This window comes from Lampetra fluviatilis, chromosome 1 (genome assembly GCF_964198595.1).
Source record: "Lampetra fluviatilis chromosome 1, kcLamFluv1.1, whole genome shotgun sequence".
Classification (NCBI taxonomy): domain Eukaryota; kingdom Metazoa; phylum Chordata; class Hyperoartia; order Petromyzontiformes; family Petromyzontidae; genus Lampetra; species Lampetra fluviatilis.
In genome coordinates this window covers 37116862-37143390 of record NC_136275.1, presented here as the reverse complement: position 1 = coordinate 37143390, position 26529 = coordinate 37116862, and the positions used below count along the sequence as shown (strand labels likewise).

Below are 26529 nucleotides of genomic sequence, written 5' to 3'. Positions count from 1 at the left end.
CCAGTATGAACTGGCTCAGCGATGAGTGCAAGATCTACCCCTTTTTCCGGCTTTGCTACATCATTTATCTCTCTCTCCAAGTGGCACCGCGCCCACCCATTACACACAAATCTCCCTCTCCGTCTAAAGGCAGACAAGCCGGTTACACGAGTGAGCCATCAGACGTGTGCGAACTGACGTTTTTTTTTCATAATTTAAACGAGTCCAGCCAGGCACGTTGTCAGTGCGGTAATGGCATCAGTGGTTATTATGTCCCAACAGTCAATGTTTTTTTTCCAAAAACTTTTCCTCGGTTTATACAGAAACGAACAAGTCGATCTGCAGTGAATGGGAATAGTGGAGTGCTCAATACACACAATGATCATTGACTCTGGTCTTGGGGAACTTTACAGTGCGAGGCACGTTCAAACTCGGCTGCTACTGCCACGTGCCATTTTTTGTATCCATTCGTCACCACCATAAGCCACGATTAATCCAATGAGCGAAGAACGCCTCCTCAGGCCATCTCTCTCACAATCCAGCGATGTAACAATCTCCCTGGCATCTGCAAATGAGCGCGTTTTACCTCTCCATAACCTCAGTGAACGTCCTCTCGGATGCGTTCCATTCAAGATTAATGATAGATTGGCTGCCCATCTCTTGTTACAGTTTTCTGAACCATCGGCCAAAATCCTATGCCAACTAACTTTTTAACAGTTAGAATGGCTTTAATGTACTGATGTTCTCTAATCCACATGGCTCCTCTCATCTACCTGCATCCAGCACCCTAAAATCCAACCATCAACATCTTTCTCTGTGCATTTTATCTCCCAAAATCACATTTTTTGTACGTTGGTCTCGTCGATAATTGAATTCCAGGTTACCAGCTGTTCCAAATGGGAGTGAATGCCGAGGATATGAGGCATGACGTGGCTCTAGGTGCTGCGATCCACACAGGCTTGACCGATGCATGACTCCGGGTTCCTCTCTGAAGATCCTGCAGCACGTGCGTCACGTGCCGTTGGCACACTATCACCTTCGTCATTACTCAAAGCATCCGGCGATGATTAAGCAGGTGCACACACGGGTCACCAGTGCAATCGCTACGCCCGACGCCGCTCGTGTGAATCACCCCGGAAAGGTGTTTGGGAAGGAGGGACGGACGGATGGAAGAGGGAGTGGAAGAGGGAGTGGAACAGGGAGAGACCGCGGTGGGAAGGGAAGAAACTTTCACCCGGGCGAGAACAACCATTACTCACCAGCAGGTACTTTTCCTGTCCGTACACTTGCACCGAGTTTATGGCATAGAAAGAACAGTGATCGCTTCTCAGTTGTTTCTGCTTCTGCACGGTAAACACACGCAGAAACAAACATGAAGGAAAACAGTAAATTCATGCATCGTGATAAAAAACCAGCACAAAGTTCCCTGTCGTTGAACTGAACACCGCAGTTGCAGGACGCGCTCAGGAATTTGTGTAGTCAAGCAAAAAAAGCCTCACTGAAAAAAGTACACGTCAAAATCACCGGGAATGTACCCGATCTCATCAGATCTCGGAAGATGAGCAGCGATGGAGCCTGGTTAGTGCCTGGACAGGTGGCCGCAACGCACAGCAGGTTATTATACGCTGCGGGGCTACGTTGTTGTGCTTTATTGATATGCTCCCATATCAATGCTCCTCATCTTCACAGCCCGGGGAGGCCCTCATTCGGCAGTGGACAAATGGTGTGTGCTTGCACAATGTAAGAAAACATTGGCATACTGGCTTCACATTGGATGCAATACTCTGTAACAAAAAGCTCTATAAGATAGTTAAATGGTGCTCCGTATACACGTGGTGACGGGATAATGCTGACTTCATATGCGTTAATGAAACTAATGTACACACACAGGTGTATTACCTCATCGCGTCCTTGAATGGATTAGGAAAGCATGCCAAGCCTAAACTGCTTTACAAATGCAAACCATATATATATGCACACACACATAGACCATTAGATCATTCCCCAGCCAATGTTTTGTATGAGGTCAGATAACACCCATGCAACATTTCAGTGCATATGCATTTGTACATCGCAATTTTAGATAATAGCACAGCTTCTCAATTAGGCCATTATACCCAAAGCATGACGCTCATCAGTGATACAAATAAAAAAACTGATTTTATGACGCAGAAAAACACCCCACGCTTTGGATTTTCGACTTGGTGGTGAGATGTTAACTGCCTCGCCTGGTATACAGGAGGTTGTGGGTTCGATCCTGTCCCTGACATCTGTACTGTTGGAGTTTGCATGTTCTCTCTGTGGATGTTCTCTGGGTCCACTGGTTTTTCCCTCCACATTTAGAAACATGTGTTTAGAGTATTTGGCTACTATAAATTTCCACAAAATAAGCCACTTCGTTCAGCTATAATTTCTGGCCAGGTTGCTTCTAAAAAAGAGCTACACAGCTCTGTGGGCCTTTATAACAAATTAGTTTAAAACGAACTTGTTCGGTAGCTCACTCTATGATAGTGGTGGCTAGAGAGGCGCTGTGCATTACGTAAGCTGGCATCACTCGCCACATTGCGCGCGTGTCCCCAGGCACGCTGGCAAGTGAGCAGAGGGCGGGATGAAAGCCGGACGCCCTGGGCATGCGAGCTCTATTTGTTTGCGTCATCGTCGCCGGCTGCATTCGTTCAGCAACCCCCGCCCCAGTGCTCACAAGTCACAAACACCACTCAACATACCACAAACAAGTACTGCAAAGAGGCGCTGCAAACAACATGCAAAATCATATATAGACCAGATAATTGCAGAAGGCAAATGAAAAAAACGGGATTAGCCATTTACCGCACACATCAATAATACAAATCTAAGTCCTGTTCTGCGTGTACGTGCACGCTTCTGTGTCTTTGCGATCCACGTAGTGACTGATAAGGCCAACTGCTGGTGCCTGATGGTTGCCACCAACTAAACAAATATTATCGCACCGTGCGGTTTGAAGGTTCGTTCAATTATACAGTGGCTTGATCGCGAGTGAAATTCAACTGGATTCGATTATAGATTCCATGACTTTAGGAATCAATAATCGATTCTAACATCGATAAACACCCCTAACCAGTACACATGAGCAGAGGGTTTCTGGGTCATTTCAACGTGTCTCTCCATTTGGGAGACACAAACAAGGGTTTTTACGACCAAGCTGTTTTAACAGTGCGTGGAACACAACCGAACAATCCAAAACAGAGGAGTTGTAGCGCACCCTGCTGTGAGAGGCAAGAACTTGCACTGTTATCCTAAAATACTGCGCTAATTCAGCTTTTATTATAAGTTGCTTTTAATATATATAAATATTCGCATAGAAATAAAAAAGGTGAAATAAAAGAGCACTGAAACCACCAAAAAGCAGAAGCAAATTCTTGAGTTCACAATTCACTTCTGCCTGGTGCGTGATATTTCTGCACATTGTGAAAACATATCAAGCAACAACAATATAGCATTGCTTTGAGCAATGTTCAGGGTTTGAGCTTCAGAGAGTTTGATTTGGAATTGTTCCCATTTGCTCGATAAAATGCCGTTATATGCAAGCCACGGTATATCCACCCAAGTTATTTTTAGTAAACACTGTAAAGCCGCTCAAAGCCTTCTCTCGTATGGTGGGGGAGTCGATCTGGAGCATTTATAAATTCACATCGATGTTGGCGAGTGAACCAGTGGATGGGTAGTGGTGGCGCAAGCCTGTAATCCAGCACTGCAGAGGCGAGAGTTGGCAGATCGCACAGTATGTTTTGAAACTCCTTTCCTGTGGGCATCGAGGCACCATACCCTAGGTCACCAGGAGAAGGCAGTACAGCAAGTGGACTAACTGGCATCTGTTTCCATCTGTACGCCGATAGAGACTTGCCCCCTGGCACGCGTGGGGAATTCTCTGGGTGCTCTGGTTTCCTCCACTTGTATCGAACACTCATTAACCGTTTCCCGTTCTTCCGATTCCGTTCCGATTAACGTACGTCTAAGAATCAAAAGTAAAAGGCCATGCGGGAGGGTGTGTGGCAAAGTTTGGCGCCAGCTATCATCGGGTGCGGTGGTGTCGCAACAGTTCTCCGCGGCGAGGACAATGTCTTTAATAACAATGGCACTATGCCTCTCTAAATAAAATTAAGGCTGAGCGGCTTGTGCGTTCCAAGATTCAGCTGTGAACGGGACCCGCCCTCCAACTTGCAGACATCTCGGAACGGGAAAGGGTTCATTGGCTGAAAACATCTTAAAATTAAAATGCAATGCAGGACTCTCCTAAATACCTTGATGGGAAGTGGCGTTACCATGTCATACGGAGGGCTATTTGCAACTACAATTAGCACGGTTGGCTACGTACGGTGCGAAAACGGTTCAACATACATACATGTCATTAATTGTCCATGAGCTACTCACGATGACTGAACGGATCAAGAACAACCACGGCAGAGGCAAGGACCACTCTCTAATGAGGGACGGGTGAACACAGGGACTCACGGCCATGTTCCTGCCCAGGGAGGCCTGAAGGAAAGCGCTCTTTCCTGATCCGCGGGCGCCGATGACGTGGCACAGAAACACGCTGCGCTGAGTCTGCCTCTTCTGCAGGTCAATCTTCTTATCCCTCATCACTGTAAAATAGGTTAACGCACAAATTCAAGGCCTTTAAAAAAAATTGGGTAATACACATGGTAAAAACAAGTTGCTAAATGTTTTGTCTCGGCTAATTACTTTTTTCTCGAAAGTGCTATTGAATGGCTATTCCTAGATGGGATCAACTTATGGTGTGCTTTATACCATTCCGAAGACATTTATGGACATATGAAAGGGCTGTAATAAATCCATCACAGGATGAGGGCCTACCTATGCCATGCCAGTTATGGGGCTTATTTGAACATGCTGGGTCAATGCAGGTTGAAGGCGGGAGACAGGAAAACCACATCAGAAAGGTGATGAACATGGAAGCACAAGGAAGGGTAGAGGCTGAGATGCAGGCCTAGGAAAATGTAGTTTAAAGTGGTGATCCAGGATATCAAAGACTGTGGAGTGGATGTGGCAATGCCCCAGGACAGGAATTAGTGGACCAGGCATGCAAACCCCACGAGTGGGGAGAAATTTCAGGAATAAAAAAAAAATAATAATAATAATAAACATAGGAGCACAGTATAGTACAACATAACCTATTGTCAATGAATGTATTTATGAAGCTAGAAATCTACAATTATGATGCTGATAATCAGAATCTACGGCACCAAATCAACCCAAAGCGGAGCAGCTCACCCACAATGGCAGATGTCTGCGTCTCCTGCTCAGTGAGCAACGGGTAGCCCAGGTACCCCAGGTACTCCAGGCAGTGACGGACATCCAGGTAGGCAGTGAGCCTGCCACAGGGAGACACACACAGACAGCCTCGAGTTGCATCATATGACAAAACCACCAGAAGCATTACATTTCTTCTAGATTTGAAGCTTTCGTGACTGCAAGGATTCATATTCTTAGGTTTTTTCGGTAAAGTCACGTAGGTAAAAAATTAAAATTAATAAAAGTAAAATAAAAATAAAATAAAAATCACGACGTTTCGGAAGCAACACAAGCCTCCGTCTTCAGGTGGAACAGTCACAGCACGATAGCTGTATCACTTGATACAGCTATCGTGCTTTTATTAATTTATTTTTTTTACCTACGTGACTTTACCGAAAAAACCTAAGCATAACATTTGCTACGTCGGAGATATATATATTGGAGGAACACAAGTAAAACAAACCATGAGAGTATGTGCACCTTGGACGTTTATTGAAAGTAGACCGGGATTAATGTTATTAAATAAAAGCTGGGCAAGAGCAGGTTGGAGCCCTTTTGGAAAGCTGACGGTGATAAATCAACATAACTAAGCGTTGAAATGTTTTTAATCAGTGCGTCGTACCAATGTAATGATTCAGAAACATGTAACAACCTAAATGAACGTGATGATGTGGCATTAAGGTGGACAAGTGATTTGAACATCAACCTGCGAGAGGAAATTAAAGAAAAACATAACCATATTCTTGGTTCTTTCGGTAAAGTCACGTGACTTTACCGAAAGAACCAAAAATATGAATCCCTGCAGTCACGAAAGCTTTAAATAAAAAAAAACATAACCCTGAAATATGACGATCCACAAATATTGGACACAACTAAGACACATTAACGTTAGCCCTCGGAGTGTCCAGATTTCTTAACGTATCCAACGGTGCCACCTGCAGGATGAGCCATGCTGCTTCAATGCCGGGTGAGTCAGTGTGAGTTCACACACGCGTGCACACACGCGTGCACACACGCGTTCACACACGCGTGCACACACGCATGCACACACGCGTGCGCACACACGCGTGCACACACGCGTGCACACACGAGTGCGCACACACGCGTGCGTGCACACACACTCACGTCCACTGCGCCATGTATCCGTGCTGGGTGATCCAGCCCTTGTCGTTGGTGGGGACCGTGCTGTTGACGTCGGGACCCCAGGGCATGTACGGGAAGACGCCGAACAAATCTTTCAGCTCTTCGGGGCTCAGCGCGCCGTCGCCATCCTGGCCGCAGACGGCGAGAGCGCGTCGTCCATGTAAAATATGCGACAGTTAGGCACGTGACAACGTGTCGTCTCGCCGAATAAAATCGATTTCCGCAGGCTGCGCTGTGCCTTACCAGGTCGTGCTTCTCAAAGATGCTCTGCAGGAAGAGGTAGGCGCTGTGGTTCAGCTCTGTCGTGCAGTCGTGGGGCACTTTAAGCCTATCATGGGGAGAGAGACTCGCTTGACTCTGCTTATAAAACAACTTGAGACTGCTGAGGCTCTCGGAGCCAAGGGCTTAGAGCCACGAGCAAGCAGTTCGTAATTGTCTAAGAATATCAGTTCACGTTAATGTGGGGGTAGGACTAATGCAGCAGCAAGTTGGGACTCTGTACCTTACCAAGGACCAAATAGGACTCAAATACATTTGCTGGGCCGAACATGGACAATAACAGCAAAAATAATGAGTGTCGACCAAGCATTAAGAGGCCCATGCAGTGATAGAATTGACTAAATGCACTGTAATAAAAATAAAAAACAATCTTTCCAAGTCAAACACAATCCCTTCGAGTACCCGATCAGTGCAGCTGAGATACTCGCAGTGATAGATAAATATCGTTTGTGGGCCGTTTCGAAGTGGTATGCCTCAGTGGCCATCGGCTTATGAAATTAAGTTGTGATCTCAGCCTGTGTACAGTAGGTTCTCCACCCCTCACGTGTGTGAACAACATGGTCATGGAGGTCTCATTCGTGGCCCCTGCGGAACCGGTGACCACACCATACACCTTGTGCGCAGTGCCGGCCTTAATAGCACTTTCCCTGACATTCTGTGTGGGCCGTAGGTTACCCACCCATGCACTAATTAAATGTTAAACTCACGTGAAAGCTTAGCCTTGCATTCAAGCGAGATCGAGTTACGTTTGCGAGAGTTGTCCACTGTCGGACAGGCTACCTTGTGGCTTTGAGTTTGTGACAGAAAGCCCAGGGGCTGTGGAAAAACTAAAACTCACAGTGGGTGCAAGTAGTCGTCCGTGAGCTCAAGGTCGTCATCGTAGCCAAACCGTCGCAAAACCGTCCACGTGGTCTCGTGCCGCCCACGCTGGATGAACAGCGTGTGCAAAAACAGGAACCCTGTTGTCGGCAATTTCAAGGGTTAATGTTCACAATGTATGAAATTATAACAACAGAATAATGACGATTCTAAAGCGCTCCAACATGGCAAGCCATTATAAGGCTGCTGTAATAAGCATTAATGCAGTCCAACCAATGGTGCAAACAAGAAGATTGGAAAAAAGCATGCGTATGCCAGATTATGTAACGCTCTCCAATGTGTGCTGACTTTGTAACAACTTGATTAACAGTATCGAACATTTGCTGAGTCCCTTTCGCTATGCTTATAATACAAATAGTTGGGCAACCCTTACATAAATTTAGTAACTTTATCCTTAAGTTTGCTTCATATTGGTTCAACATTACAAGAGTTATCATACCCCCCCCCCGCCACCCTAATTAAGGAGAAACAGAGCAAACACAATAACTTTTAACCGAATTTGGGAAGCGTTAAGGATGATGGCGTGGTGAAAGGCATCTCACCCATGAGCGTCAGACCGTTCTCTGCCACCCCGTCCGTCGTGTTTTTGCGCACCACGTTCTTGACGTCCTCCAGGGCCTGAGGCGCCAGCGGCGTGTTGAAGCATGTCCTCTGAGTGGGTCGGTTTCCAAATGCATAAACAAAAAAAGATATTAGGAGTGAGAAACTTATTTCTATATCTAAATCAGTTCAAGCCTTCCAAAAATCACATGACTTCTGTGTGGCCACTAACACTCCGAATCACTCTCCCCACTCCGTGAAAACAGACGCTGCTCTGTATAGCGTCGTGGCCCTTATACAGCCTCATTTTTTCCATTCTTTCTCTTCTCTCTTCCAGTACCTTTTTATTTTTTCCACGCCTTATATTCTTGACTCTACCCCCCTTCCCATCGTGTCCCAGGGATACAAAGTTGCAAGTATGAGTCCAATCGCAGATTTGATTTGTAAGGCACGTGTCACGACACCTGAAGATATTATAAACTGAAGATATTATAAAAAATATACATTCCATACATTGAGGATTATCTACACCCTTTTGTCAATTCAATGCTGGATGAAGGCTTCCATAAGACGTTTTGGTCATGAGGATTGCTGATCATACTTCACCACACTAACATTTAATGAATTCATATTTATTCTTATGCTGACCGTATACACATCAACAAGAATGTATAATAATAAACTACATTTATAATTGATGCCAATTCTTTGATAAATATATGCTGCTACATTGATCCCAATGCAGCGCATGACCACACAAACAGGACAATAAATTATTCACAACGCAAATACAAATGTAATTGAATCACGACTACAAATCTCATTGAATTGTTGGACAGGCAAGGATAGATCATGACATTCGTATATTACTGTGAATGATTCAATGTTGATCATGGGTCAAGTTAATTTACTTAACGTGAAAACTGACAATGATAATTTGACCATCAAGCCTATGCTGCTACTTGCCTCGACAGGCCACCAAACTTTCACACCTGAGCTTCCTATTACTATAATCGCACATTCCATCGACGAGCACCTGGAAAAAGTTGAGTTCGGTGTCATTCAGGACTCCGTCGTTGTCCTGGTCCGAGATTCTGAAAATTCGTGTCAGGGCCTTGATGCATGCTGGCTTCAGCTGTGGATGGAAGCGATGCATACAAAATTCAGACAAGATTTTGTCAGTAACTGTTCTACACTGTCATTAACTGCCACGTGTATACAGGTAGTCCTCAACTTACGATGGAGATGCGTTACGACGACCCCATCGTAAGTCAAAAATATCGTAAGTTGAAGATGGCCTAGCCTACCCAGGAGTCTTAAATGGTGATAATTTAGCAAAACAGAGCAATTTACAGTACCGTACTGTATAAACTATATACTATATGTATTTATTAATTACAATACTGTATTGCACAGTAAAATGTTAAGTAAAAAAAACCAAGGTAAATTCTTAGCCTACCTATATGAACTGCAATTTACTAGAAAGTTTTTTTCAGGAAATAATCCTATCTGCATCACACAAGGTGGGAGATGCGTACATCCCGGCAGCTTCCCAACGTACAGCATCGTACCTCGTACGCTGCTGCGTTTACCTGCCGCGCGAAATTTAAAATATTTAACAATTTTGTCGTATCGCTATCGCCATCGTGATTGAAATATCGTAAGTCGGACCATCGTAACTCGGGGACTATCTGGATATATATTGCTGCACTGCCATCTCCTGCTTACAATATAGCCCTGCAGCCCAAAGCAAACTTCAATCTGCTACTTAGTTTCCTAGACTTGATGAAAGGCACATTTTGGGCGACTTGGACATAGGTATAGCGCAGGATACAAAAATAACGAAACAAGGTTTATATAAGTAGAACATTGGCTTCGACCATAGACTACATTAAGACTTATTTTTCTGCATGTCATTCATCGTTAAAATACATATTTTACAATAAAAAAGGACTCGTATTTAAGGCACGGGCTAAAAAAGTTCACGCATTCCACTACCTGTTAAAATATTCTGGCACAAAACACAATTAGCGTTGCTGTCAAGAGTTACAAATCACAACTGTGCTAAAGAGAGAAAACTATTTCAGTGTGAGACAACTCTCAGTGTAGAGCTGTAAAAATGTATCACAGACTTATTTTTTGTACCAAAATAGATAGGAAGACAACGTCTCCTCTTTTTGCGGTCGAATACTCGGGCTCATTTAATGGCAGCCGCTTCTACAAGCCCCGGCCAAGTGTAACACGCCCGATGAAGCTGATAAAATCAATAAAAACGCTGTCCATCACCTCCCGTCCAGCGTCACACTTGAAAACATAGCTTAAACTCTCCCCCCTGCTCCACTATTTTTGTCTTTTACAATTAGTCCAGAAATTGAACCAATACAAGTCAGTGTTTGATTACTTAAATAATCGGACGGCTTAGCTGAAGAAACCCTGTGCGGTGCCGAAGGCAAAGAGAGGAATTGGGAACTGTCAGACCTCCTTGTCCTCGGTGCAGTAGAGTGGGGCGGTAGGATGCAGTACGGCTTTCTGGGCGTAATAGAAGACCTCAGAGATGTTCTTCAGCGTCTTGGCTGAGCACTGAGGAAGCAAGAACGCGCCTGGTTGAACATCCGTTCAACCTCATTGGTCATTTTGCCAAAAACTGCCTGCTCACAATTATCGCATCTCATTTTTATATTTATAGAGCGCCTTGGCTCAAGGAGCTTTACATCGTTGAAAAACTGTGACAACAATACAGTGATTTAGCTAGCGCGATAAATGAAATTGCATCTCAAAAGACTTTACGAAAATGAACAAAAACTACAGGAAGGTAGTAAGATAGTGGTGGGGAGAATCAGGGCAGACAACATAGGAAAGATGAGAGAGCAACACCGCAGCAAATGCCGGAAGAAAGCAACTGGGGCCCAACAACAATGGGTCCTGGCAACAGCAGTCTGGCGGTCCACAACATTGGGTCTTTCCTCCTTTTCAAAGAAGCTCTCCAGCGACGTTCATTTGTTACTCATTTTGGCTAGGGTTAGTTTGTGAGCTTACTAAAACTGTGACGGAGACAAGTGCGCATTGCGGGAAAGAGGCGCGGACAGAAGTGGTAAATAAAACAATGGGGGCGGGCCACGCGCGGACTCACCGCTCACCTCCTGCTGTGCGGCCTGGTTCCTAACAGACCACGGACCGGTACCGGTCCGCGGCCCGGGCGTTGGGGACCCCTGCTCTATACAATGTGTGATGTTCGCAATATTTTTTGTGATGTCTCTAAAAGTGCTCTGACTGAGCGACTGACTTAATTTTTTGTTTTCACTCACGTTAACAAAGCTAAAAATGTATGTTAAAACAAAACACATCTATATATCTAAAAAGATAGTATTTATTTAAACAAACACGTGCATTTGTGTGGGTGCAAACACACACGTGGTTACATGGGACGCAGGTGTCATAATCTCAGTGTAATTTATTTAGAAAATTGTGATAGGCAAAGCACTTTGCTCGTAAGGAGAATACGGCAGCCAAAGGAGAAAATGCATATTGAGAGAAAATCGACAGTAGAAATGGAGAGATTAAATAAATCGGTGGTGGACCAGTTGCTACATTGAGGGACCATCAAACATAAGCTCGTCTTGAGGAGGCTTTCATCCAGAAGTTGATTGCGAATGGCTGATGATGCCAAGCGCTAGAGTGATGGACGCGTGGGTAGCGTCGGAGACGGGGTGTATGCGTTACCTCCACGCAGGTCTCAATCTCTGTGTACTGGTTCATGATAGGCAGGATGGCCTCCATGGTGCTGTGGTCCACCACGTCAGACTTGTTACCAACCAGAATGATGGGAATCCTGTGGAATTCCGTCACGGCCCGGCAGGGAAAAAATATGATCAATACCTTTAGAATTGGTAAAAAAAATCAAGCGATTTACATTGGCAGTAATGCAAACCCAACTTGTGTAAAAAAATATTCAAACAAATAATGTATACCTATAACAATGCTTCAGGTGTGGGGAGGTCCTCATGCAGCAATGGACTAACAATAATAGTTTCTGCCCCTGTCTCCCTGCGCTAAATTTAAGCCTACTATATACATATGGATAGTTTTATTTCTCCAAAGCAGCATTGATGACAAACGCGGTGATCAATGCATTGTTGTGCCTTTGCACATTGGTAGCAATCATATTTTAGGAGACATTTTTTTATGGTACGTTACAAGGCAGGAAGGACAGTTTTGATGACAGAATGATTGGCTATATTGTACTTTGGACTGCAATTAGTTCCATAATCTATCTTTGCAATGATGTATATCTGAAATTTCAGTGTTACCCCTCATACATGTTATTTTTTTCCAGGAACATTGCTTTCTTCCAACATTCCAAATAGCAACAAGCTAAAGTTGAGTGAATTTCAATAAAGTGCGTACATTCACAAAGTATCACATTCTCAATATATTAATTTTCCAAACATCTCAATGCAGGAACCTTCTGAAAAGTATCTGAGTGACACCATTCTTGGTTCATGAAGGGCATTATTATTGTATGAAGAAAATGCAAGTCAATACTTTCAACTATATTGTGCAAACAAAAACTGCGATGAGTCACTATATAATGGCAAGTGCATTTGTGGGTCAAGTCTGAGAATAGGTGCCAATCACAATGTAGAACACCTTATGCACAGATTACCATAAATACAAACACAAGTAATTTGGCAAGCAACTATTTCCGAACCACAAGAAACATAGAGAAAAGTCACACAAGCGGAATAACACTTTGCAATGATGAATAGCAGACAAGAAAATCACAGTAGTAAACCATGCAACATTGCATTCCACTACAGTAACACAATTATTTTTCTGGAATGTTTTTTTTTACAACTTTGAACATGTGGTGTCAATCAGCATATTATAAATAAAGGGGTATTTTCAATTTATTATGATACCACAAGGGCATATTCACAGCTGGGCTCATATGCATTTGTGTCTCACCGCTCATCTTTCTCAATAGTTTCATTGATGAGAGGAACCCATTTACTTGTGATCTAAAAGAAGAACAAATATTTCATTATATTCATTTACAAAAACACATGATATAAATTCAGTGCAGGCTTAGCAAAAAATAAATATCAAAGCAAACCAAATAATGAATTGGGTGTACATTAAACACGAAAAAAAATAAATGGTTAAAGAAAAAACATTACGGAAAATTGCACTTGCCTTTTCAATGGAACGTTCATTGTCAACTGCATACACAATACAGATTACATGTGCCTGCAAGAAGCAATACAAACAACATTGTTTTGGCCTTGCAACCTTTTTACAAATACACACATAGCAGTTGTGATTCTGCTAATGATATCCAAATATTCGTGCTCGTTTTAAGGTTGAATGCTTTAACTCTATTTAAAATAAAGTAACACTTTGAGATAAAATCTGCAGTTCTAAACAACACCAATTTTAACAATGTGCAATGCTACTGACAAATGAACCCACACGTTACTCCATTAGGATTATACATAACAACCATCACCCCAGGTCACTCTTGCAACTGAGACTATGCTGGTCTCTTGGGTTCTCACCCAGTTAAACAAAATACATTTTTAACTTTTGTATAGAGTGTTGGCAACGTCAGAATACACGTCACAGTACATGGTGATATAAAACACATCGTTTGTGTTGCTTTTCGCTTCCTAATTCCAACCGTGTTGCACAGATTAAGCGAGTGAACAAGGTGGGGGATTCAACTCAGCTGTGACCATGACCGAATTAACAGACATCCTCACAATGGAGTGTCTGGCAGGTGCTGGAAACTGTATTTGGACTTTGCGAAGTCTGTACATAACCTTCAAGTTACATAATAACCAGGTCAGATGCTCATCATCAGCAATAGCAGAAGACTTAAGAAGTTATTTATATGAAGCACATTAAGAGCTAATGCTATCCTAATCAGTCACATGATCCAATCTTGGACTAATCCTCCCAAGAAAAAAGTAACTCAATCGACTGTGTTCTCTACAAGTAAATGCTAACTTTGGCAACGGATAACTAAATCATGCAGCATAACACATCGAAGATAGCTTACCCTTAAAATTTCATCTTGCAAATCATCATCTGTCTGTTCTGCAGCTGCCAGAGAAAAAAGGAAAACACATTAACTTTTTTGACAGAAGCAGTATAATTAGTTTCACAACTTTGCGAGAAAAGTCGTCAACTTGACAACACGATCTCAATGAAGCCCCACCTACCGGAATAGTCAACAATGTGTGTGGGCACTTTTTCTGGCGTAACGTCGGCTGGAATAGTTATCTCTTCCGCGCGGGCCGGCACCTGAAAAACAAAACAAATCAGGCCAGAAGTCAGCGTTTGAAGGTTATTGTCACCAGATCTTTGGTCGCATATCACACGCAGCCAAACCAGTAAAATCTGGACTCAACTACGAAAATAACTTCAACGGAAAGAGATATTTCTAAGAAAGGTAACGTGTTGTAGGTATGTGTACGTAAATTACGAGTAAAGTGCTCGGAAATGTTTTGCCGTTCGTGTTCATCTCACCTCTTCTGGAAACTCTTCACTCACAAGGGACATAATGAGTGAGGTCTTGCCCACCTTGGCTGTACCACGCATGCGACAAATGACAAACAAGCAACAATGAAAATACTGGGGGAGTCAATATAGACGTGCACGTAGAGCTATTGTATGTCCACTGCTGGATGAGGGCCTTCCCACGCCATGTGGATCGTGGTGATAATGTAAAGTACATGAATACAGCACAATAGATTTTGCTGCACCACCCTCTGCTGCTCACCACGTAGCCCTCGCAGAAGCCTACAACGCCTGTCTGATTTATGCATGGTCGCTCATCCAAGTCCACTCAACCCTTTGAAGCTTTCAAGACCGGGCGAGAACGGACGCATTCCAGATCAGTTGGTCATTGGCATGGCAGTTAATGTTCGTTACTGGACGCAGGACGAACGACTACCTAAAAATGTAATTTCATTCATTACATGCGACAATTACACAACTTATCTGTCCGTAAAAACACGGCGTTCCAAGTTTTTCCACACCAATATCACAGCGACGTAAATGATTGTGCTTCAACGCGTGCATTACAAAGTGTAAAGCCAACGATGCACTGCATCGATAACATCACGTGCGTGCGCCGTGTAAGTACAATAAAGCTTGTTCAGACATGCAGACAGACGATGGCTCATCTTCGACTTATCTTGGCTTTAACGTAACAAGCGTTTAGGCCGAGTCAATTGGGGTTTAAATGGCATCTCAGGCCGCAGTAACAACTGCTTCTTAGCTGTGTGCGTATTATTTATATATAAAGAACTTTTATCACGGGCCATGCTCTATCCACTGCTGAAAGACAGCCTTCCCCACGAACTCCGGGTGGATGTCCTATCGAACACGTTGCATTCCTCATAAAGTCAATCCCGTCGTTTATTTATGACCATTAGCCATCAATCATCCCTTTCCTCCCGACTTACCTAACTCTCAGCATATATCAGACCGTACGTAAACTGTAAAGGATCCACCACGGTGTACACGATATGCTTCACAGTAAATGCTATCTTCCCTAAATACATAAAGGAATAAGTGGACGGTATCATATTCAGGCACAATGTAACTGTTTAAGACACTGCACAAAGTTTGTTTCCAATCGATAGTATAGTACTAAAGACAAGATAGCAAAGGGTGGTGAGCCGAAACGTCTATGTTGATTTGACTCTCGACAAAAAAATTTTTGATTCGTTACATGGACAACGTAAAATCACAAAAACGGGTCAAGCGCGTTCAAATGTAAATATTTGTACAACCGACTTGACGCATTGTGGGTGCATGAATACTGCAAAGTATGGGCACAAACGCGTTAAACCTTCCATCGAATAGAAAGGCAACCGCGTCACACAGCACGCAATTAAACTGATGGCGGAGCAATAAAGTTCACGAGCCAGTCAGTACACGTTTCCACGAGTGGGACAGGCTGCTACGCCCCACCCTGCTCTGCCGGGGTCACCGACTCCAAACCCCGCCGCTCAACTAGGCCACAACCGAGGCTGCAGAATTACGACCGAGAGGCCTACCGCCATACGGCCCGAATCGCGACGGTCACTCACGCTCTCCCACGAGCAGGATTCGCACATCCTTCTTCATGGCTCCCGGTCGCTTTGCTGGGGGGGGGAGGGTGGTGTGGGGACACGCCGTGCGGGAGCAGAGTTGGGGGGGGGGAGATTTCGCGATCGTCTCCCCAACCGCGCGCTTCAACGGAGCCCGCGCTGCGCGACCTCCATGTCTCCGCCGCCGAGACGAGGTAGCCGGCCAATGGGAGCGCGCCGTTGTCGTGACGTCACGCGTCTCGCGCGGGGTCACGACCTCCCTCCGCCCCTCCATCGCCCCCCCCCCCGTCGCCCCTCCCCTCCCCCGTCGCCCCTCCCCCACCGGGCAGGGTTGCGCTTACGAGCGCCGCGACACGTGCGTGGTTGAGGCTGAGCGCGTGCCGTGCAGCACGTGTCTCACCACCCCAACCCCCCATGCCCAACTGTCACCGTTCCTCGACTTACGAACAAATACATCGCCTCTTGTTCGTAAGTCGAATTTTACGCGAGTGCAACTCGACTCTAAACACGGGGAATTGCTTTAAAGGTTGTGTAACCTCCTCTGGATGCCACTGGTTCGTCACGTTCTGCATATTTAGATGCCACCAGGGCCATCTATTGTACGGCGGTTGAACTTACGACTCTCGGTCAAAATAGGCAACTGGACATATGGACAGGTTTATTGGTATCTCTGAATGTTCGTAAATAGAGTCAATGTCGTGTACGGACAGGCCCCGACTTACGAACGGGGTTAAATTCCTGGGCCCCGTTCGTAAGTCGAGTCGTTTGGGAACTCAGCGTTTAATAATTTAATTGTACTGTACGTAACGTTCAGTGTTATAAAGTGTGTTATATTCCAACTAAAAATGTATTGTTAAACTTTTTAATTATTAAAAAAACAAATTGTACATTTGCATGTGATATTGTAATGATTACTATATAGTAAATCAAACTTATTTTCACTTGCAGTACCTTGAGTTCTGATGCTGGCTTTCTTGTGGGGAGCATTTCTAGAAGATTCATTACATCTCGCAGAGCCGAACAAAACACATTCCTGCGGAGGGAGCTGGTAGGAACGTTGGGTTGCTCGGTCAATGGCCAGGGTAAACGGCGGCGTGGTGTATTCCGCAAATATGCCCGACTGTGAGGGCGGGCACAAGCCGGCGTGAGTAGGTTAAACGTTGAGTTTTATAAGGGCACCACGGGGTGACCAGCCTCTCCCCACCCAGCCCCACCTTCCCCACCCCTCCCCACTCTCCCGTCTCCACCCACCCCTTCCCTTCCATTTTTGGATGCACGACGGACGGACACAATAATCCCCTGTGGGCTGGTGGAACCAGAGGGTTCCTACCAGTAATAGATCCACTGTTCGCAAGTCGGATGCTTAAAGATAATCTTACGGTGGTTTCTTGGTAAGTGCGGATGTTCATAAGTCGGACGTTCGTATGAATGAGAATAATTATATTGTAGTTATAGAGGGAGGCTTTCGCAAATTGAAGATGGGCGAATTATAGACATTTAGATACATTTGTAGGAATGTTATATAAAAGGCCATTTACCTGAAACGTCACCTATTCTTTTTAGTGCTTGTACACCACTGCCAACGCAGCATCACCAAATAATGTTCAAATTGTAGGGATAGGTGACAAATAGAATTCAAAGGTTATATAGCTTCTACGAATGACTAAAACGATTAAAATTATGGTGAACAAGCATGTACAACGTTCATGAGAATGAATTTATATCGAATCGATACTTTTTCAATGAAGCATTCTTTGATTCATTTTCTTGAGTGTAACTGAATTATATAAACAGTACAAATGTTCCTTTTAATAACATGGAAGGTGTTTAGATACGAGGCAACAATGGTTGTTTGTGCTGGGTGTATTGAGAACCAGAGGCAAATCTAGAAACCTCCCAAGAGGTGGAGGCAGACCCAAAATGTCAATATTTAGAAATATGGCCTTACATTCTAATTGTTTAATCCTCCATCGTGCACATCCCCCCCCTTCTCCGCTCGATCCGGATCCACCAGTCGTGATGCATGGGTGATGGAGAGACAGGCATTGGAGACCAAAGAGCAGATGGTGGAAGACTGTCAGGACAAACCTTGGTGGTTGCGGGGGTCTCCTGTGGCAGCAGTTGCGGGATCTGACAGAGGGTAGAAAAATAATTGCCGAGGTGTGGTGGTGGTGGCATAAGTGGTTTTGGCCACAACTTCCATGATCTAGAATTGTGATCAGAGGGGTAACATGAAAAATAACAAGTTTTTTTTTAAATATAAGAAGCTACAACACACCCCAAACTTCTGTCCATTACAAAGATGAAGGATCCCCCCATATAGCCTAACCGAGAGTTTGCCCAAGTGCTGTTAGCGGGCACCTATGAAGGCCAGCACGATACACGAGGTGGATGGTCAGCACTACGCCTGGTTGCCTTTTTATCCCCAGTGACGGGCTTACACATTATACCAGGTACTCATTGGAGGAAGATTAGATCCAGGGAAGGCCCAGGAACGGTTTAGATTAGTCACTGGTTTTGGCCAAGAGTGGGAATCGAACTGGGGTCGCCGGGTTCATCCTGCAGCACGCTAACCACTGCTCCACCAGTGGTTAGCACGCGTGTGTGCCCAGTACACATCTGGTCACACACACGCACTGGATTAAAGACAAACCTATAGGGGTGCCTCTTATAATCCAAATAGGCAATTTATAAGCATGTAACTTCACTGCCGTATTCATACATCACTCGGTCGGTGGAGGTTGAAGCATACACGTAGGATCATCGTGCAATACACACGTTCCTTTTGCTGCACTGCCCTCTGCTTGCAATGAAACCCCACAGACGCCTATAACACTTGTTTTATGCATGGTTATCACTATATAAAGCACGATCCAAGCTCAACCCAGCTTCAACTTTCTGTTTATAAAACATTTATTACTGCCAGATTTTCACTCCAAAACGTGCTATGTTTATTTTTTATATAGAGTTGTTACTCAGTAGATGTTACCGTGTTATGTAACAGGTGCAAGTTAACTCAACACAGTCAAGAGAATTGAGTAAAAAAAATACTTTAATCGTACAACAAAGTTAACTGCATTCGCAAATATATCGTATGTACACATTCCGTATGTTGATGAAGCGCATCAGCTGTTGTTCCACCAAGACAGCAACCCGAGCCCTGGCTCGCTGATGGAAGCCTGCACACAGTCAATGTGAATGAAAACGTGTTACTGCACCCACCACGAGTGACGGCCATTTCACACGTGTTTAAAACCACAATACAGTATTCCCTCGTTATTCGCTTGGGAGATGTGTTCTGGAGATGCTCGTGGAGTAGTTTTTTTTGCCGATAATGATTTTAAATAAATTACCTGAAATACATAAGCTATAAAGTAGATTGAAAAAATCATGAAACATTTTTTCTAATAAAAAGTAAATAGATATTAAAATATTAAATAATTATTTATGCACCAACTTACCTAAAAAAGCATAATGCTGGGCTATTACACCACTTTATCTCATCACATTCTCTCTCGTCACTTAATCTCCTCACTTTCTTCCTCTCTCTTCCAATGCAGTGAATAGCGTTCCAGATGCGATTCGCGGATAGCCAAAATTGCGGATAGCAAGCTGGTGAATAACGAGGGAATACAGTACACGAGCAAAAAACATCCACAGGTATTCAAGCCCGTTCCAGTTTGCAGCACACAATCGACGCGAACAGTAGTTTGTTAATCTGCTTCTGAATGAAGCCACAAATCCGCACTTATCAACAAGTAGGGTCAAATAACCTGCATGGCCCATGCACAATCTGCATCAGAAAAAAACATTTTTTCGAGACCATGTGGACTACATTTGATAAAATCTTGTGCTTTTTTGTATTCATTTAGCTTACACGAAAAAATAGCTTTCTATTCAATGCACTCTTTCCCTCTTTCCGTTATAAAGCATGTCAATGATTCATAACACAATCATCTGAAAACTTGCTTTTGGAGGTTATGCAATGACACACGTGTTGTCAATTGTACTTTAATAATGGTCACGGGTAGCTTGTGTTGCAGCGAACAATCGAGGAAGCCATCCAATAAACACTTAAGGCCCTGGTATGATGAAAAACGTGGTCCAGAAAGGCCTATTGGACAAGAGAAATGTTACTTCATTTCAGTTTGCGGTGGACAGGTGGCTCAGAGGTCAGAGAGTTGAACTGGCACAGCTGAGATCATTGGCTTGAAGCCGTGACTAAACTGGGTTTTCAAGTGTCGTGAGTTGATGGTCTCAGCCAGATCACAAATGACTGCACAAAAAACACATTACATTGGTGTTTCACTCAATTTGGCTAATGACCGTCGTGCAATAAACATGGGTGGCACGGCGGGTTGGAATTGCTGTTCCCTACTGTGTGGTTCAGAGTTCACTTGAAGGGTTCTCAAGAGGAGCTGCATAATATCAGCTTTCACAAATCATTCTTAAACACAAAGGGTTGCACTGATCTACGAGTTCTGAACACATAATTAATTTAATGACTTGATGTCAATTAGGAGAAAAGAATGTTTTATATATATAATTAGTTTATTTATTTATTGGCACTTCGACCACTCAGCCAATGCCACCCACCACTTACTTGTCACCACTTTCCCATCTCTAAAATAGGTTGAAGACCAAGGCATTGCCCAGCCGAAACAAGGTGTATTTTAAATTTCATTTAAAGCTTTCGTGACTGCAGGAATTCATCTTCTTGATTCTTTCGGTAAAGTCACGTAGAAGGGAAATAATAAAAAAATAAAAATAGAACATAATAAAATACAATTCTTCAGACGCTGTCTTCAGACGCTGTCTTTCCGACAGCCCTGTTCTTCACCTGAGGACAGCTGCTTGCGTTGTGGCCAAAACGTCGTGAGAATTGTATTTTACTGGTAGGAACGAAGTGAACCAGCCTACATTAGATTATATCGTCCGTCCGATGTCCGATTAGGTGTAGCAACATCGCCCCCTACTGCAAACACTTGGCAGGACCCTACAAAAACCTTTAGACTCAGTGACGCTTTCCTGGCTAAACAAGTGTAACATTCCCTTATAATTCCCTGAGATAGCTTTTAATTAAAAAACCTTTAGACTCAGTGACGCTTTCCTGGCTAAACAAGTGTAACATTCCCTTATAATTCCCTGAGATAGCTTTTAATTAAAACATTCAAATTAAAAATTAACTCACAGCGGCCTAAAGCCTACAGCTAGGCCTAAAGCCTAGAACTAGGCCTCAAACTCTCCCTTCGTATCGTACCCCCACGTGTGTGAAAGGGAGTTAATGTTTAACAATGTTACATTCCCTGATGTTTTTAAATAGAAACATTTACATTTAAAGCTTTTACATTAATAATTATACATTAATAATTAAAACATTTAAATTAAAAATTAACTCACAGCGGCCTAAAGCCTACAGCTAGGCCTAAAGCCTAGAACTAGGCCTCAAACTCTCCCTTCGTATCGTCCGATTAGGTGTAGCAACATCACCCCCTACTGCAAACACTTGGCAGGACCCTACAAAAAACCTTTACACTCAGTGAGGCTTTCCTGGCTAAACAAGTGTAATAATACATTATGTTTATATTCTTTGGTTATTCGTTCCTACCAGCCCACCCCGCAGGGACCTGTTATCATGTTTTATTTTTATTATTTTATTATTTCCCTTCTACGCGACTTTACCGAAAGAATCAAGAAGAAGGTGTATTTTGTACGTACCGTCAGCGAGTACGGTGCTTGCTTCTTCTGGAAGTCCTCGGCCGGCACAGAAGCCGCACCGGACCCCGGCGTGGCCGCCACCGCCGTGCCGTCTCCGGCAGCCTCGGGACCCGATGGTGTCGTGTCCACGAAGGTCTCGTCCATGACGCGGAAGCGAACGTCCTCCCCAACGTCCATGAAGAGGTCGTGGGTGCCCTCCTCCGTCTCGTACTCCCACACCCACACCTGCTCGCCGTCATCGCTGCGAGCGTGCGTCAAGGCAAACGTGCGGCGGGAACGTGTCCGTGTGTGTGCGTGTACAGTAAAATCTTAATTATCTGGGTGAATTAGTCGGTGAGAAGTGGCCTGGATAAAATAAAATAGACATGTATATTAATCCAACTGTGTAGGATTTAACAGTGTTCAGCTCGTACCGCGTTTTGTTTGTCACCATGTCCAACGTTTCGCTCCACGTGTTGGGAGCTTCTTCAGCAACAAAATTATTCTAAAACTGAATTATGCAGTTTGTTCCGTCCTTAGACGTCAGACATCATCCTGAACAACATGGGGTAAAATCCAAAAACACCGGACAGCTATAAGGCTATAACAATGTAGAAATATTTACTTGCGTAGAATGGGGTGAGGTGATAGGATGTAATTTGTTCTTGTTGATGTCACGTAGGCTCTGAGTCACAATCCCCAGATCAGTGAGGACCAGTTCATGAGCCAGTAGCGTGTGCGTGCGAGGACATTTTATTTATTTATTTACTCTACAATACTCCGTTTGGTAATAATGGTTGTGTGCAATTTCAGCACAATTGCCAATGGTTGCTATGAATTAACGCGACTTCCATTTGCGTCGCTAATTATGCTACTGTACCCGGTTACAAAAGTCCCTTGCCGGATATCACCAGGATTACACAATTATAAAAACTAGCTCATACAAGTTGTATTGAGCTGGTTGGCAAGGGTGAAAGACGAGATACCAGAATTTCAGTTGGCTTCAAGAATGACGTCTCGAGAAGGATACAACTTGGACGGTTGCTGCAACGACTCTGGGGGGATGCGAATGTCATCGAAAAAACCCAGCGACACTGAAAACAGAAAAAATTAACATGAAATTAGAAAAATCACGATAAGGAATCAACCTAACTCTAAACGTAGGCTTTCTCGACCAATATTATGATTCATAATTAGTCACTTTTGACTCGAGATCTAAGCTGTTAATCTACGGATGCTTGGATGCAATCTCCAGTGAAGCGTCATTCACCATTTTAAAGTTGTGAGATAGCTTTTCATCAACAACACCGGTGCTGCTGCCAAAGCCGTAATAAATGTGGCACGTTTGATTCACGTGACACTTTAAAAAAATATATGAATCAATCTTTCTGCTGAAAGATGTCCAATTAAATGTACTCTAATTGCACACCTCTGCACAAGCAGCAATGGACAAACAGTACGCCAGTAAACCATAGCTGTTATATTTGGAATACACCCGACATGAGGATTTCTCAACTCGAGTTCTTGCAACCATTTATGGTACGGCTTTCCAAGTTTACAAAGTCACCTCGGTTCAAATGCAAATGAAGTATTTATCGGAATCAAATGTGGGGGGATTTAATCATGCTCCTGCCTATTTCTGCACTCTCACCTCACTCTATTCTCCTCTCATCTCCCTACTCCCTTCCATGCCCTCTCTCTTACCTGTCCCTTCTCATCTTACTCTACTACTCCCCTTCACGCAACATCCACTCCATCAACAAAAGCCTTGTCAAACCCCGCAGTCAACCTTCGCCCAGTGAGGTCGCTCATTCTCTTATGCTGCCGCCACATTCTGGAATTTCCTTCCCCCAATTTTCAACTCCCAGGCAGCATCCATAAAAAACAAATCTTCTGCCTACGATTGCCTTCATAAAAATAAATATCCCCACCGTTTCTGTCCAGCGCCTTGAGATGTGTTCACTTTCATATGCTGTCTCCATTCCAATTAGATTATACTACAGTTGTAAATGCCGGGTGACCAGGACTGGGCGTGCGAATGTGAAGACATGAAGTTGTTCAGACTCACCCTGAACCCCCTCTTGACTGCAACACTTGATCTTGCCGATGAGGATCTCATCCAGAAATGGGCGGAACACCACGAACCTAAAGTGAACTGAGGGACACATAGCGGCACAGTGTTCACATCAAGGGGCAAAATGTTAGCCTTGGTGCATGTGTGTGTACTTTTAAAGTCTCCAAGTGTACCTAGCCTGGCACAAGCGCCATGGGGGCACCACCACCACTTAAGAGGCGAACGCCAATTTTTGTTGATGTATTTTGAACTTCTTTCGCACCGTACGTAGCCGTGCTAATCGGTGGTGCGGGAAATCGGAGGTGCGAGAAATGTGTGCGTGAAACGGCACCTTTGGTGTGTGATGCGCCATCGCCAGGGAACACGAAGGAGTCTTCCATCTTCGTGATGTCGTACAGGCAGACGCACAGCCCCACGTTGTAAACAACCTGCCGGAACAGCGATATCTGCTCATCTCCAATCGCTCCTGCAGGATTGTCTGCCTAAACAAATGCTGCTAGAAAACAGTGGTTCAGTAGACCTCCTGGGCCTGTGTTCTTCATTTGCAAGGCTCGCGGGCCACTGGGGGTCCCTGGTGGCCTTTAGTACGGTCCCCAACAATACACAAATGGGAAAACACTCCCCATGATCATCATCACCATCATCGTGCCGTCAAACCCCAATTGTGTCAAAAATGTGGCGGTCCACACACTGCTGATGCCTTATCGGCGAAACTGCCCCCCCCCCTCTGAAAATTAGTGAAGAACACTGTCTCTCGGCTCATGGACCGTGATTCATATTGGTGATCACCAATAATTTACCAGCCAGGAGATGGCAGTGTCGAGTGTCGCCACTTCGAATATTGTGTACGACATTCACGGGGCAGACATTCCAGTGAAGACCCTTCAAGAACATGCGAGGCTGGCTCCTTGGTAAATAATGTCATTAATTAGCCTTCGATACAAAACGCGCTCTCATGGTTTCCGATTCACGGATCGCACACAGGATGCGATACGGCGACGTTTGACAGCGACGAAGATCATGGAACCGAAAGATCCAACACGGATGCAGCGCCCTGGCGATTTCTTTTTGGAATTGCGTGGGCAAAGAAGAGGAACGCGTCGTTTAGAGAAGACAACTCGCGTAATTAACAGTGCGCTTGGAAAACAACCACAACGGCTAGAAGGGACGATGGCCAATGACGGAATGGCAGCACAAGGATGGAACGCGTCCACCGGGGGGTAACACATACCGCTGGGATGGAGCAATGACATCTGCTGGTGGGCAGGTTTCTACGTGAAGCGTCTACATCGCAGAATGGCGAGAGAGATTGCGACGGCTTTGGGGTGAACCTTCATCCAGCAGTGGCTTGAGCATGGATGCCGATGAGTGGATTTGGCCAAATACGATACCCCCCCACCCCCAAATGAGAATCTTCTCGAAAAAGTCTCGAGACTGTCAGGTAATAAAGTCCTGTATTTAGTGTTACAGTGTTTATTATGATTATTATTATGAAGTGGGGTGGAGCGTTGCCGAACGATGTCCCATGCCACGTGGCGGCTTTGGGCCCCATCCTGCACCGACACTCTCCCCCACAACTGTGACCAGCACAACACACAAATACCCCCCCCCCCCGTATAACCTTATATCATACTGTTGGGGCAAGTGCTGTGAGCGAGCACTTTTGAAGGCTGGCACGGTACACAAAGGGTCGGGTGGCAAGCACCACGCCCGACCGCCTTTGTCTCCCCAGTGGCGATGTTTTTTTAACTTTACACACACCGCACCAGTGACTCATTTTGAGGCCGAGCCGACCTTGGGGTGGCCCAGGACTGGATCAGCTCATCGACACCGGTCGCGGATTGAGCAGTTGTGCAATTGTAGCTGCCGCAGCAATATAACAACGCCGAGTCTCCGCGTGGCAGCGCCATCCTCCTCCTCCTCACCTTGTTGGCGAGCTTTTTATTGAGCTCCGAAGTCACGGCCTCGTTGAGTTTCACCCCGAAGTTCCAGGGCGGGATGCGGACAGTGTCGCTCATCTCTACCAGCAGGAACATGACCAAAGCAAAGGCCACGCACGCAGCAGCAATCGCGAAACAAACGCCGGCCTCGGAGTCAGCGAGGGCCTGCAACTAACAACGCCACCGCCACCACCGCCGCCACCGCCACCACCACCGCCGCCAACCCGACTATCACCAGGCACGGGGCTGTTACGGGAGTCGCATCTGGCACGAGAGTGAAAATGAAACCCTTCGCGTCGGCTTGTCAAGTAAGAGAAGAAACCGCGGTTCGATTGATAATTCTCTTAACACGTGGGAAGGGGGAGAAGTGGGGCTCACGAGGGGCCCAAACACGTGGGAGGTGGGGGGAGGGGGTGGGGGAAGGAGGTGGGGGGAGGTGGTGAGGGTGGGGGGAGGAGGTGGGGGGTGGAGGGAGGAGGTGGGGGGGTGGAGGGAGGAGATAGGGGGAGGGGGAAGGAGGTGGTGGGAGGGGGCAGGAGGTGGGGGGTGGAGGGAGGAGGTGGAGGTCGCGAGCTCATCACCCCCCACCCCGATATCCGGTGACGTC

General features: G+C 45.0%; 2 protein-coding genes across 5 annotated transcripts in view; both read right to left on the bottom strand.

The window, feature by feature from the left end:
• LOC144935211 (mitochondrial Rho GTPase 1-like) overlaps positions 1 to 16408 on the bottom strand; it is a 38154-nt gene extending 21746 nt beyond the window's left edge. Inside the window, exons 1-16 of one of the 4 annotated variants that reach the window (XM_078861735.1) lie at positions 16212 to 16408; positions 14641 to 14699; positions 14334 to 14415; positions 14171 to 14214; positions 13306 to 13359; positions 13078 to 13130; positions 11833 to 11941; positions 10591 to 10692; positions 9149 to 9247; positions 8115 to 8223; positions 7532 to 7652; positions 6658 to 6742; positions 6397 to 6542; positions 5251 to 5351; positions 4471 to 4601; positions 1239 to 1319 (exon numbers count right to left, since the gene is read on the bottom strand). In XM_078861735.1, the coding sequence (XP_078717861.1) occupies positions 1239 to 1319; positions 4471 to 4601; positions 5251 to 5351; positions 6397 to 6542; positions 6658 to 6742; positions 7532 to 7652; positions 8115 to 8223; positions 9149 to 9247; positions 10591 to 10692; positions 11833 to 11941; positions 13078 to 13130; positions 13306 to 13359; positions 14171 to 14214; positions 14334 to 14415; positions 14641 to 14699; positions 16212 to 16248 (1413 nt within the window). In that variant the 5' untranslated portion in view covers positions 16249 to 16408. Of the gene's footprint in view, positions 1 to 1238; positions 1323 to 4470; positions 4602 to 5250; positions 5352 to 6396; positions 6543 to 6657; positions 6743 to 7531; positions 7653 to 8114; positions 8224 to 9148; positions 9248 to 10590; positions 10693 to 11832; positions 11942 to 13077; positions 13131 to 13305; positions 13360 to 14170; positions 14215 to 14333; positions 14416 to 14640; positions 14700 to 16211 lie in introns of those variants that run through there. The other 3 variants (XM_078861725.1, XM_078861745.1, XM_078861754.1) reach the window with 3 other exon arrangements.
• A 2876-nt stretch (positions 16409 to 19284) lies between these two features.
• Positions 19285 to 26312, bottom strand: POLR3H (RNA polymerase III subunit H). Its single transcript, XM_078868421.1, has 6 exons — positions 25908 to 26312; positions 24314 to 24410; positions 23977 to 24063; positions 22939 to 23002; positions 21930 to 22170; positions 19285 to 19390 (listed from the first exon to the last, which is right to left on the bottom strand). Exons 1-6 carry the CDS (start codon positions 26016 to 26018, stop codon positions 19337 to 19339), a joined length of 654 nt encoding a protein of 217 aa, XP_078724547.1. The 5' UTR covers positions 26019 to 26312; the 3' UTR covers positions 19285 to 19336.
• Positions 26313 to 26529: the final 217 nt, after the last annotated feature.